Raw genomic sequence first — 14,903 nt, 5'->3', positions numbered from 1 at the left:
GGTCTCCACAGGTGAGGCCTGAGGTTTGCCACCTCTGCCAGTGACTACATACCAAAAACAAACCATTGCCGTTGAGTCGATTCCGACTTATAGCATCCCTATAGGACAGACTAGAACTGCCCCATAAGGTTTCCAAGGAAAGGCTGGTAGATTCGAACTGCCAGCCTTTTGATTAGCAGCCAAATGTTTAGCCACTGTGCCACCAGGGCACCAAGGACTGGGTAGGTAAGTTAATTTAGGGAGCATAGCATTAGGAACCTCATTTGGCTGCATGCTCAGGTCACTTCTTTAATTCCCTACATTTTATCAGCAAGCAAGCTGACCTCCGTCATCTTCGCTTCTCAGACTCCATCTATCTCTCCTTTGGGAAGAGAGGGCTGCTATTTATTGATCTTCTAAAATCCCCAAAATATTTTCAATCCCCTCATATGCACATGAAAGCTGGACAATGAATAAGGAAGACCGAAGAACTGACGCCTTTGAATTATGGTGTTGGCAAAAAATACTGAATATACCATCAACTGCCAGAAAAATGAACAAGTCTGTCTTTGGAAGAATTACGGCCAGACTGCTCCTTGGAAGTGAGATAGCGAAACTTCATCTCACATACTTTGGACAAGTTATCAGAAAGATCCAGTCCCTGGAGAAGAACATCGTGCCTGGTAAAGTAGAGGGTCAGCAAAAAAAAAGGAAGACCCTCAACAAGATGGACTGACACAGTGACTACAACAGTGGGCTCCAACCTAGCCATGATTGTGAGGATGGTGCAGGACCAGGCAATGTTTTGTTCTGTGGCACACAGGGTTGCTTTGAGTCAGAACCGACCTGATGGCAGCTAACAACAACAACAAAAACCCCAACAGTTGAAAAGTGGGCAAGATAGTGATGTAAGCAGCTCCTGTACCCCCGCAACAAAAGTAGGAAAACAAACAAACAGAAAGTAGTGGAAGCAAAAGTCTCAACTCTAGAAACCAGTCAAAGAGTTACGGCATCTAAGTTACTGGAGAATGGCCTCAGTTCTTGTCTTTGGTGTAGGAAAGAATTCAAACACTGAGACAAATGGTGCCAAGCGAGCAGAGGTTTATTAGTAAGCAGAGGGTTAGCAGCGAAAGTACACTTGACTAGGGAGCGTCAGTGGGCTACTCAGGCAGAGAAAGAATCTGACTGTCCGAGAGTATACAAAGAAGTAGACTACAGGAGTCTATTTTACGACAGCCCTCCGCTCCATGACTCCCTCTTTCAGCGTGCAGAAACAATTCATCAAGTATACAGAGAGGGGCAGACATGAGGAACGCGTTTGTTGGTTCTGCAGAGAAAAGAAAGGGAGGGGCCCTGAAAATAATAAGATTACCCGCCTTGGGTATGGACAGAAGAGGGGCTCCCACAAATGCTAAATCACCTCCTACGCCCAATTCTAAGGGGCCCCCAAGATTATGCGGTATGTCAGGGGGCAAGGCAATCAAGGTGCCAGCTTCAGTGGATAGTAAAGTTTGCCAATAAAATGAAGGCTTCCCAGACAGAGGAACAAAGGACCCCCACCCTGAAATGGCTAGCGGGGTATGCGATAATGAGTTTCTTGGCAGAACAAGGACATCGACAAATACATAGGTTCATGTCCCCCTAAGATCACAGACATAGACAAGAATCAGGACCCCTGAGACAGAGGCAGTAGAAAATTTCTAGGCAAGGAACTTCAGGACAGGCTACACAGTAAGACTAGTTAATTCTGGAGACCCAGGCCTGAGAAGGGACACCTTCTGCAGGCAGTGATTTAACATGGGGGGCACAGGAGACGTCCTACCCGCTATGACTCACTCTGTTCCTTTCCACATGGGAAACCAAAACTCAGTACCACCAGCCTCGCCTCTGGCATGTATCCTCAAAAACTGGGACAGGTTTGACCCTCAAACCCTGAAGAAAAAGAGATTAGTCTTCTTTTGTAACACCGCGTGGCCTCAATATAAATTGGGAAATGGAGAAATTTGGCCAGAACAGAGAAGTTTAAATTACCATACTATCCTTCAGCTAGATCTGTTTTGTCAGAAACAAGGCAAATGGACAGATGTCCCTTATGTCTAAGTTTTTATGGCCTTAAGGGAAAACCTAGAACTGTGTAAAAAGTGTAAGATAGACCCCACGGTTCTCCCCATCGTTACAAACCAAACAATAGACATCTTAGACCCAAACCCTACCAACCCTGCAACCCCACCCTTAAACACCAAAGAAATGTCTGTTCCTCCTTCTCCTCCCTACTCCAATTCCTCACCCACAACACCTTCACCACCTTACCTGTGTCCCCTTCAAGAAATGGCTGGCCCTAATGGACCAGTCAGGGTACAGGTTCCCTTTTCAATGCAGGACTTAGGAAAACTAAAAACAGAGCTAGGAAGTTTCTCTGACGACTCTAACAACTGTATAGAAAAATTTAAGAACTTAACACTCATCTTTGATTTGGGTTAGAAAGACATAATGCTAATCTGTAACCAAACACTCACCGAGGGAGAAAGATTAAATCTCACCGAGGCAGCCAGATGATCTGCAGATGGGCTATATATACAAAACCAACAGGCCTACCCCATGGGCACTGCCACAGTCCCAGGCATAGACACGGGATGGGATTATAATACCCAGGGAGGCAGATGGGCGAGAGACCACATGTTACTGTGCCTGGCTGAGAGAATGAATGCCTACAGAATTAAACCTACCAATTTCAATAAACTGGCCACCATAGACCAAGGGCCCCAAGAAAACACCATTCCTTGGCCCTTTAATGTCTTTGATTCTTCTTTTACTATCTGGGCCTTGTCTCTTTAAAATACTAATTCGTTTTATATCCTTCAGGTTACAAAAGTTTCAATTACAAATGGCTGTAATTCAGACATCATCAAATAATACAAGTCCTGAAAGCCCTTTAGATCAAGCTGCCCAACGCTTCCATCCTTGGCTCCCGGCTCCCAAAGTCAAGCTAACCTCCCCATTACAGAACAAGTGCCAGTTCTACGCCCCATTAACAGCAAGAAGCGGCTACAGAAGACGGACCACCCCCCTTCAACAACCCCAAAGATTTGGGAGAATGGCTCTTGGCCGGGGGTGGGGGAGATGTAAGGGGGAGGGGGAGAGCTTGCACTCAGGAAGACGAAGAGATAAGGGGTGGTGACATTCCTCAATAAGATGGTCCCTACAAAGTTAAATTTTAAGCCAAGGAAATGACCCCTATAGGGGTCCCTGACTTGATAAAGTCCCTAACTTGATAAGGTCCCTAACTTGGTAATTAAACCTTAAGCCAAGGAAATAGTCTCTATAGGGGTCCCTGTCTTGGCTGTTAAACATCAACAGGGAGAGATAAGAGACAAGAAGTGTATAAAACCCTAAGAAAACAACTATCAGAGCTCTCAGACTCTCCCTCTGAGCAGCCCGCTTGACACTCTCTAGTCAAGTGTACCTTCGCTATTAACCATCTGCTAACTAATAAAATCCCTTGCTTGCTTGACGCGCTTTGTCTCAGTGTCTGAATTCTTTCCTACAACGAAGACAAGAACTGAGGCTATTCTCCAGTAATAAGTGAACACTGAATTGAAAGAAAAAAAAAGGATTTTCAAACAGTAGGAAATCTCTTCTTTCTGCCTTAGATGCTGTTCTTCCTCCCCGCCTCTGCCATCGTGGGGCTGTGACAGAGCTGAGGTGCTGGCTGTGAACTGTGAACCATGTTCCCCTTTGGCTCATAAAAGTGCCAAAGAGACGGAGCTTTTGCTGATGGACTGCTGCGTGTGACTACTCCCATCTGTCTGGAGGCTGCCTGAACAACTGAGGGGATGGGATCCTCCCTGGACTGGGGTAGGGGAAGGGGAATCAGCAAACAAGGCCCCCAGGCTGTGGCCACTCTGAATCACCTGGATTAATTAGTGTGGCTGAAGCATACAACAGACTTCTAAGAGCCAAAGGAGACAAGCTGGTATGAGAGTTTCTTACAGAATACAAAGTTTTCAAAAGCAGCAAGTAGTTATGCAAAACAGCAGATTAGGAAGTTCTAAAGGTCTACCCCTCCACCAAAAGCAGTGCATGGGAAAGAGCAGTTGGAACCACTGTGCTGAGGTACTGAGAAAAATAGAACTTCCAACAGAGGGGATCAGGGAAGATTCCAATATTTCCATGCTTCTTAAAAAATGGTGTTGGAATTCAACTACCAGTGAAGGCGACATGGACAATCTTGAGGAAGAAAAGGGCCTGAACAATAGCAGAGACATAGGGAAGTACTGTAAATCTTGAGACCATATTAGGTGTAGCCTGAATAACAATTAGGGAACTAGTTAGAGATTGATAAGGAAGAGAGCTTCAGGCTGGATTGCAGAGGACCCGAATAGCAAGTTAAAGAACCTGGGTTCCATTCTGTAGGCAGTGGAGAGCTACAGGAGCTCTTTGAGCTGGAGAGTGTGGCTACCAAAAATGTACTTTAGGAAGATTAGTGTTAGTGGACAACAGCTGGAGGAGAGGAAGGAACTGAGGCCTCCAAACTGACCTGTCTGGAGGCTTATCTCATTGGTCCAGCTGAGGCAGGAGGAAGAGAAAGGAGGGATGGCTTCAAAGATAGTGCCAGAGTAGAGCAAACCATACTTGAAGACTGGAAGTAGGAAGCAAGCGAAAGGCAAGATTCAACAATGACTCAGGTTCGAAGCCTGGATGACTGAGGAAACAGAAGTAGTGAACTCAAGAGGGAAATCTGAGGTGAGAGGGAAGGATGAGGACATCGGTTTGAGGCCACATCCAGCTGAAGTTGTCTAGCAGGCAGTTAGACATAGGGACTCAGGAATTACTTTAGAATTAATAGATTATAGATTTAATAGGTAATAAATCAAAAGAGACATAGATTTAATAGGCAATATAGTCAAGAACAATCTGCATGAAAGGTAAAAGCTGAAACCACAAAAGTAGGTAGACTCACCAAATACAACACAGATTTCTGACATAGATGAATAACTGAGAATTTGCTTATGTCACAAACTGGCATAATATTTATATTTCCCATTGTAAAATACAATACTAGACCACAACAAAATTTTTTTAAAACCGAGAATGTATGAGTAGGCTGAGACAGGAAGCCTCCACACGGAAACTAACAGAACCACCAAGATACATGGCATTTCGCAAAGTCCATTCCTTGGAACAGGTTTCACCGCTGGCGTTCGGAAGTTGAAATGTTAAAGAAATCTATTCAAATTATTTGCCTCTGTTCAAACTAATTTCTTCTCTCTTTTCCTCTGAAATCAGCAATGTTTTCTGAATGAGAGAATTAATTACCGTCAAGAATAATGTATTTCATAACAGTGCTAATCTCAACCTTGATCTCACAGAAACATCGATAAATATGGCCTTATGTTTGCATGCTGAACTGACACCATCTTGTGACTTAACAATGTACCTCCTTATCCTAAACTAACTTAAACTATCTTTATATTAAGATGCTTACTAAGAATTATATACCAAAAAACATATTCTCCAAGCCTCACCTGTTTTTGGTTTCTCTGGAGAGCTGAGATTCTCATGTTGATCTTCTGGCCAAAGGTTCACATTGGTGCCATACAGTGGATCATCCAAGAAAGAGGGCCTTTTCAGTCTCCCAATGCCAAGAGTTTTCGACATAAAATAATCTTTTGTGTCACTAATAACTGCATCCTTGGGAAATGGGAGGCATTTCATATGCTCTGCTTCAATGACGAGAGCGTCTGCCATGCAATGCCCAGTCAAGGCTTTGGTGAGATAGTAGCCTCGAGACGTCTCACAGTCAGCATTCTCAAGGGCGTCTGCATCTTCTGCCTCAGTCTTTTCCACCTCTGTTTCTGATCCATTTAGTAACTTGGAGAGGACCGATCTGGAAAGCTGGGGGAACTCAAATGTTACATCCTTAATGTCTTTGTTTTCTCCTTCTGAAGAAAGTCTACTCATGTTTAATTTCTGCTTGAGTATGCATTCATCCAGCAGAGATTTCAACTGTTCCTCAGAGAGAAGTGATGTTGAATCTAACTGGTGAAACAAACCCAAATTTTTCATAGTCAATTGATGGAATAAAAATTTACTCATTTTTGGTAAGCCTCTTAATACAATATAAGCAGAAGCGCCAGGAATCCCCTTACAGAAAACACCCAAATAGGAAAACAAACAAAAACAGCAGGGTAAATGCACAGCAGCTCTGGAAAATAAGTTTAGAATCAATCACGCACATGAAAATCCAGGGAAAATCCCAAACATTGATGGAAAGACTTTAATGCACCAATTAACCACCAACACCCTCTCTGTACATGGAAGAGAAGTAACTTGAGCTGAAATGGAGATACCAGAAAACCACCTTTGTTTAAAACGTCTTGGGACACAGAGCAGGGAAGTAGGCAACGACCTTTTTGATAAGTAACCAGGAATCCTATCGTAATCTCCAATAGGTGTTTCTCTGTCCCCATCCACTCCGCAGTGTGAACCCCACCACCACCCGATTCCCTGACACCAGGCAAACAGGGGGACCACACCCGCCCATGGGAATCCCTATGTCTCTCCACAACTGTGTCTGTCCACAACTTTCAGTGGACAATACTGCTGAAGATAGAAAAGGAAGGACGGAGGGGTGGTGCATCCTGAGATGTGGAGTTGCTTCAAAGCTACAGATTTAGGCAGAGACCAGGGGCATTCCAAGAGCAGTGCCTTCTGGGAAGATTTGATCACACACATTTAATCCCTGCTTGTCAAAGTTACCAGGGTGGGTCTTTCTCCCAAAATCAAGACCTGAAGGGTTTAAAAACATTTTTTTTTTTTCTCCTAGTAGTATTCTCAGGAAATTGGTAAAATAAATGAAACCAAAGGATAGTTCTATGTTCTACACAAATTCAACTGAACAGCATGCCACCTAAGTTGCAACAATCTCATAATGGTACGGAATTAAAATATATTAAAACACACTGAAAAAATCTCTCCTTTGCTAAAGAATCAAGGCCTTCCTAATTTACATAGTGAACTACCTAGGAAAATGCTAACCCTCCTTTTCAGAGGACGGAATTCTCTAGGAATAAGAAGTCTCCGTAAGAAAACAATCCTGCAGAGCGTTCACCTGAAGTTCTACTTCAACGAAGTGAAATAATAATAATAATAATAACCACTGTCCTACTTTGAAGGTACACAGTAAAAAATATTCTGTATATGACAATTACTGGGAAAAAAATCTCAGTTACTGGAAATAGTACAGCTAATTCCACATTGTTGTGCAATGCTTTGAATCCAGCTAATAAAAAATAGTAGATAAAAGAAATATTTTATCCCACTTTTCAATTATATCAGTGATTTAAAATTATATTTCACTTCCCTATATTAAAAGTGCTACAGCTGCTAACCAAAGGGTCGGCAGTTCGAATCCGCCAGGCGCTCCTTGGAAACTCCATGGGGCAGTTCTACTCTGTCCTATAGGGTCGCTATGAGTTGGAATCAACTCAACAGCACTGGGTTTGGTTTGGTTTTTGTTTTGTATTAAAACCTGGTTTTCATAGAGCCACAATGAATTTGAGAGTAAGAAGAAATTATCTGGGAATATATTCTTAATTAATTGTCTGGAATTCAAAATTCAGATAATCTACCCTAAAGTTAATATACATGTCAACAAACAGGAGTTGAATTATACATTAGCAAATCCTACTGTTAAGCAGTAGACATTTCAGGCATCCAGATGTGTACTTTATTACTAAACTTCCATAAAGCCACGTGCCAATTATCAGGAGCATTTCCTACACCCTAACTAGTCAACTAGAAAATGGAGGCAGTCCTTGTATGGTGCCGTTGTTGTGCGCTGCCAAGTCGATTCTGACTCATAGTGCCCCTAGAGGACAGAGTAGAAGTGCCCGGTAGGGCTTCCTAGGCTGTAATCTTTACAGAAGCAGATGGCCCGGTCTTTTCTCTGGCGGAGCTGTTGGTAGGTTCGAACCATCAACAACCTTTCAGTTAGCTGCCAAGCACTTAACCATTCCATCACCAGGGCTCCTTTAAGGCCTGCAGCACCCTGTATTTCCAGCAGGTCTCTCATTCAAGTACTAACCAGGTCCCGACCCTGCTTAGCTTCCAGAATCAGGTAAGATTGCATGCCTTCAAGGTGTATGGCCACCGTATGGTTCTAAGTACTTCAAACAACGCTTTCAAATTTTGCTTCTATAACATTGTTTATACTAAATAGACAATCCCCTACAATTTAGAAAGAGTTCACAGAGTGCCATCTTCACCAAACATCCTCACCAAAGGCTCATCGTTATGAAATCTCAAACACCAGAAACAAAGAGAATATTCTAAAACCTTCCAAGGAAAAAACAGATCTCATACACAGGACCTGGAATCAAAAGGGCATTAAACTTTTCAATAGCAATACTGGAAATTAAAAGACAATGGAGAAATACCTGCAAAATTCTGAGGGAAAATTAGTTTCAATCTCAGATTCTTTACCCAGCCAAACTATAAACCAAATGAAGGTATAATAAAGAAATGTTCACACATGCAAAGACTCACTTTTCATTCACCATTTCTTAGGAAGCTGGTAAAGGGTGTGCTCCATAAAAACAAAGGTATTAACAAAGACAGAGGATGGCATAAAGTCCAGAAAATGGACATTACTAACCCAGAAGGCAGCAAAAAGAAGTTTCAGGATGACTCCTGACCTAGAAAAAATCAGTCCAGATTGGAGCAGGAGGGTGGATTCTGGAAGAGGGCTCTAGGGACAAAAGAAAAGGGTGGGAGGTTGGTATATAACCTGGCATGTTTGGCTACTTCAGAAATAATATTTATAGGATAGATGCATGGCTGTTCTGATGGTGTATTTGAGTAGATCACAGAAAGCTAAACAGAAGGTAAAACAAGGCAATTATTATCTCGGGGAAAAAAAAAGTTATACAAAATGAAAGGCAAGTTACTGCACAGGCACAGAGAAAACTAGACAAGAGAAAAATAAGATAATTAACACTAAGACAAACAAAAAGTTTCACAAGAAAGGCTACCAGAAGATAGTACTTGCTTCTGCTGTGAATAATATTTACACAGTCTAAATCATAATGTAAATATTGATGATTGAGGTAACCAATGTTGTGACTTAACTAGTTTAGGGAAATGAGAGGAGAGAGAAAAGCATTTGGTGTACAAAGTTAAATCCACAGCTACTATTATAAGAAGTCAATATATAATTCTAAAACTGACCAGTTAATAAAGCAAGTTATTAAGAAACAATACAGAGATAAAGAGTAGGGGGCGGGAATCTAAAGGAATTGAAAATGGTTGATTCTGGAAAGTAAGACTAAGGGGTGGGGAAGCATGGCAAAAGAGGTTGTCATTTTTATTTTAAAAAATTTAATACAGCTTTTTCTTCAGTTCCTTTTATTACTGTGATAAAAATTTAAATTAATTTAAAACAAAAATATAAAAACAATTAAATGTATTCAATTTTAAAATAAAAATTAATATAAAAAGCAAAAATTTGAAACATTAAAATAAAATCACCAATCTATTATAACTTTGGGCATCAGCTGCTGATCCAGGTTTCATGAAGCCTAAGGATATATCACTGGGTTTTTTAAGGATATATCGTTTCGGAGTGAGGGGAGGGAGCTTCTTTAAGAAAAAGGATAAAATATCACAAATGCAAAATTAGTATGAAAGTAAATTTCTTTTTTCGGAACGTGAAAAAGATCACAATAAATTATCGGAGCCTTGGAGATTCAAGTTCATCTCTTACAAGACCTCTTTAGGTCAATTACCAGAAATGCTTCTATAGACATATTTCCTGATAGCAACCTGGCTTCCTCGATGCACTCCATTAAAGTAAGTTATTTACAGATGCTACACGGGACTCAGCTAGGGTTCTATCACAAACATCCCTAACTATCCTTGATAGTTAAGGGGCCGTAACCCACACACATCCAAACTGCTCTTGAAACTCCTGAGCTAATTAATGAGCTCCACAGCTGAAGCACTCACCCTGCAAGCACAGTCACAGAATCGTCTGATCAAGTGCTTACCTCAAAACATTTGTCTTTCACACCAACTCTCATTTTCTAGTATTTCTCTAACTAGTCATTGTTCATTCTATTCCAGATGGAGCCCAATTTACTTTATCTCCTTATACAAAAGCCCCTATCTTCCCATCTCCATTTAGTAAGTAGCCCTTTCATGATTTGTCTTTTTTGTTTCAGCCATAGCTTATTTTCTGTAGTTTGGAATCAAAGAGTAGATGCATTGGACTCTCCCTCCAGGAAAAATATGTGGGTTTTGGTACTACACTGGTGGTGTCATTTCTCATGTCAGCCCTAGGGATGATCACCATCACGCTGGTCTTGTTGGCACACCGGGTGAGAGTTTACAGAATAATTTTAAGCACCTATTCTGTGCCCAACACTGCTCTACACATATTACACATATGGATTCCTTTAATCTTCACAACAAACTTAGGAAGTAGGTACTATTGATATTCCCATGTTATGGATTGAAAAATGGAGGCACTGAGAAATTAAATAATCTGTCCAAGGTCACACAGCTAGTGAGTCGTGGGCCTGGGGTTTGAATCCAGGTAGTCTGGTTCCAGGACCACTAGGCGACACTACCTCTCGCTGTATCTGAGTTCTCCCCTTACCATTCTCCAAGCGTCCTTTCCCCAACCGATATTCATTTTTCTGTCCATTTTCTCAGATATAAAAACTCTTCCTGTAATGTATTTCACTTAATTTTAGACTTTATTACACAGACCAGCTCACTGTCTTATGCAAATTTACAAAGTGCTCTCTCTTCTAGCTCATTTCAGAACAAGATAGTCACCATTCCACCCCTGGGGTGCCCACCGTTTATACTTCTCCGCCAGATAAATTCCAGTTTGCTTTGGGAGCTAAGTTGGATGATGGAACACAGACTGGAGATGGACACAGACTGTGGACTCCCTCCCGCCCAGCCATGCCTCCCCTCCTATCCTGTATACATGGAGTTTCCCCAGCTATAAAAATCTCCAGTTATTTGGGCAGTGGATTTGTGGACAAGGCAATCAGGATTACGTTTCTGGTGCAGATTATCAGAGAGTACACCATTATAGGCCAGCAGAGGCCATCTTATCCTTTGATGTGAGTTTGCATCAGGTTTTATTTTCTTTTCCCAAACACCGAGTTCCTAAAGACTTACCCTATAAAGCCAATGCCATTATCACAAGTGAAAAAGGGTGGAAATCCAGAGTGCCCTAAAGATTAACAAGAAGGGTAGGGATACAAATAGTTTTCAATGACATCAAGTTCTACTTCAAAACAAGTAACTAGAAAACACTCCACCCTTTGCTTAATCACCGAGATATGAGTTTACAACTCTCAAGTGGCAACCACTGCTGGCAACACCTCCGCAGTAGTTTATTTTAGTCAAGGTTTTTGGCCATAAGGAACAGGAATCCTTATCTCAAAAAAAAAAAAAAAAAAGGAAGAAGAAGAAGGTGGTGGGTTGAGGGTTCTTATAAGATCTAATCTAAGAGACCACCTTACAGGTACCAACAAGTAGCAAAAAAAAAGTACAGCCAGGCCTCCTGAGGTCTGGAGCTGGGGAACCAGCAGGAACAGAAGTCACATGCACCGTAACTTTCTTTCTCTCTGCGTCCCTGTGGTCTCTTAACTCACTGCTTGCCCGATGCATTCCCGTCTCTGCAAACCAGTTTTCTCTGTTCATTAATGGTTTCTACTCTCCCATAAACCAGTTTTCTCTGCTCATTAATGGTTTCTACTCTCCCATAACCTCACCTTGCCTTTGTAGCGTGAACTGACTCCAGTTCTCATTCTATGTGACCTGAAGAGCCCAGTACCCACTAATAACTGGCTGTGGTCTCTGTGCCCTTTAGCTCAATATTTCCAGAAAGGTAATAGGCCTAAAAATCCTGGGAGTAAAATGATTGGTGTTCATTTTAATGTTTGTATCAACGGCACTAAGGATTCACAATAGAAATGGGCTTACTTTTTTTCCTTCCCCTCCTAGTTCCTTCCCTCCTTAACCTTCTGCCTCCCTCTCTTACACGCAGGCTACCCTGACTATACAAATTATCTAAAGACCACACAATGATGTAAAGGCCACACCAGGAACAAAGGGTCCTGGAGACCAGGGCAGATCTGGCATAATTTTAACCAGAATAGCCAGAGGCTGTGTGGCCAGAAGAAAAGCTGAACTCCAGCCCAAAAGGAAGTAAAGGTGACTGCCAGAGCAATGGTGTAATACATTAGGCCTGAGGGTTGAGGCGAGGCCGTAAACAAGAGAGTGAGTCAGAGGCGGGGAGGATCTGCGGGTAGTGTGAAGTAGGTCAAGGCAAGCAGTTGTAGATGAAAGCAAGCAGTTGTAGATGATGACAAGGTGTTGGAAGCTCACTTTTATGAAGGGCTTGGCATATCAAAGTAACCGTGCAGAACTGGATACCACCCTGGCCCAGGACACCTATCTTCCCCAACCAGCTGGGCCAGGCAGGTTCTGGAAGGGTCTGACTGATGGATTTGCCTGATGAAAGGCTGCTTGGTCCCTGAGCTTTCTGTGATGGTCTTCTGTGGCCCAGGTGCAAGAGCTGGTCTCTGTGGCACCAGAAATCCAGGCTTTCTGCTTCTGTTTTCCAGGAGGAGAGGGGTGGGATACAGCAGGGTCCTAGTGTGTATGGTAAGGATCCCATGGATGGAAGAAGCTAGAAGCAGGTGGTGGGATTCTCAATTCCCACATTTAGAAAAGGGGCCAGGAACTCAGCTTCAGCTGGCGACACAGTCACAGGGTACAGATGTGGTGAGAGGAGAACTAGCCAACTTTCCTAGCATGGTGACTGGTGAAAGGGGCTCTAATATTTTCATTTTAGCAGAAGATTATCGCATGAGGATTTCCAGCAGTTGTTCTTTCCTCGCAGTACAGACAGCAAGTTCACCTGGATCAGGTTATGCTCTGGGCAGGCCGCTGAAATGGCCCATTTGTTGCACGTCTATCATATCCTTTTACTAAAGCGAAGTTTGGGCACCAGCTCTGCAGCTGGAGGGAGCCTGGCGCCCCTGCCCCATACATTCCCAGTGACACAGAGCTGGAGATAAGGTGCTCAAATATGCACAGAGAGCCTAGAAAAGGGCTCCAGACTGAGCAGCTCACAGGGGCTGGGCCCCACCAGGAGGTAGAGCCAGGCCTTTAATGTCACTTTTAGAGCAACTAATACCCCCAACTCCTAAACAAGACCACTGGTTGATTGGGTAGTAACAGTAATGAAAATTATTCATATGGGTGAAGGTCTTCCTCACTGTCAATTTGAAGATGCGGCACAGTGGTTAAGAGATTATCTGCTAATCAAAAGGTGGGCAGCTCGACTCCACCAGCTGCTCCTCAGGAACCCCACAGGGCAGTTCTACTTTGTCCTACAGGGTGGTTATGAGTTGGAACTGACTCTACAGCAACGAGTTTTTTGTTTTTTTATTTTTACAATATAGAGATAATTTGCATCAAGGGAGGCCAGGACAAGGCCAGAAGTCAAGAAGGCCATTAGCCATTTAAATGTCTGGCCAGAGTTCAGATCAAGCCTCACCCTTTTGTAAGAGGTCAGCTGGGAGATGAGTCAAGTTGAAGAAATTTGGTGTAGGGGAAACCTGAGGAACCTCTAGAGCTTTAAATACTTCCTTTGACATTATCTAGACTTCACAATCAGAGAGGATGTGACCTCAGAACTCCGTCTCCAGGATCTTCAACATGAGTTTTCTGAGCCGACCTGGGGTGCTGGCGCTGTGGTCACTATAGGATCGCCCAGAAAAGGGGCTCAGTCAAGGCCAGGCCAGGGGGTGGACCCCACGGGTGTTAAGGAAAATAAATGATCTCCACGCACACCCAGTCCAGGAGGGCAGGGAGGAGGTATCCACTGGAGCTGAGACAGGCTGGAGATGGGGCACAGCCTATCGCAAACAGCCTGTCAATGGGTCAGACAAAGCTACAGGTTCTGACCATGAAACTCTGCCTTCCAGGACCGCAGCCACTCCACTTGTGATCAATGCCACACTCATCAGCTACTCGGAGGACAGCACCTCTGCCTCTTCTGATGAGCATTGTCTCACCCGTGCAGCATTATTTGGACACCCCCCCACCATCAGAGCAAACACTCAGCTAGACCCCATCCACACAAGAGACAGAGACCCCCTCAGAGAGATGCTCCACTCTGGGAACTGGAAAAGGAAACGGAATGTTTCCTCACGTGGTCAAGACATCTCCTAGGAGCACAAACGAGCCCAGGGCCACGCTGCACTGACAGTAAACACCCCAGTGCCGGGAGCCAGCTATGCTTCATCCATCCAGATCTGCGCGCTTGTCTGCTGCTGCAGCAGGCAGGTCCAACATGGCCGTGCCGCCCCCACAGCTGTGGAGCCGGTACTGCCACTGCCACGGCCCCTCAGGTCACCCGTGGGCCCTTCAGGCACCTCCTGCCTCCTAGCTGAGGTGTGAGCTGTTAATAGGTGTAAGGTGGTAGCTGACCACTCCCTTCCAGGCTTGCGCAAACCAGTAGGGCAGGAGAATTAATGCCCCATGGGGGCAAACTCTGACCAAGGGGAGACAGGAGCCGGTGAATCGTTCCCCCTGCCTTCCTGCCCCTGGATGGACTACCCTGAGAAGCAGTCTTCCACCTGGCCTCTCTCTGAAGATGCCCTCAGAATGAAACAATCAGCTTATACTTACTAGCAAGCAGTGACTAGACTGGAAATACAGTCTTGTTTGTCTCCTCCCTTTTTCCCCTTCTTCTGTTTCCCTGCTATTGCTTTCCCCAATTAAGAGGTAGCATATAAACTCTTGCCTCAGGCTCTGCTGTTCTAGGCTAAGACATTCCCAACAAGCAACAGCTTCCAACTCCTGGCAGAGCTCTGGAGGTAGCAGCTCGAGCT

The 14,903-nt window shown here is 43.7% G+C and overlaps 1 protein-coding gene across 6 annotated transcripts in view; it reads right to left on the bottom strand.

Moving 5' to 3' along the window:
* FSIP1 (fibrous sheath interacting protein 1) overlaps positions 1-14,903 on the bottom strand; it is a 173,805-nt gene that overhangs the window by 5,649 nt on the left and 153,253 nt on the right. For all 6 annotated transcript variants that reach the window (XM_049897841.1, XM_049897842.1, XM_049897837.1 and 3 more), the window contains one exon: positions 5,505-6,018. In XM_049897841.1, the coding sequence (XP_049753798.1) occupies positions 5,505-6,018 (514 nt within the window). The remainder of the gene's footprint in view (positions 1-5,504; positions 6,019-14,903) is intronic.

Source organism: Elephas maximus, chromosome 10 (assembly GCF_024166365.1).
Source record: "Elephas maximus indicus isolate mEleMax1 chromosome 10, mEleMax1 primary haplotype, whole genome shotgun sequence".
Classification (NCBI taxonomy): domain Eukaryota; kingdom Metazoa; phylum Chordata; class Mammalia; order Proboscidea; family Elephantidae; genus Elephas; species Elephas maximus.
This window is presented reverse-complemented; position numbering and strand designations above follow the sequence as displayed.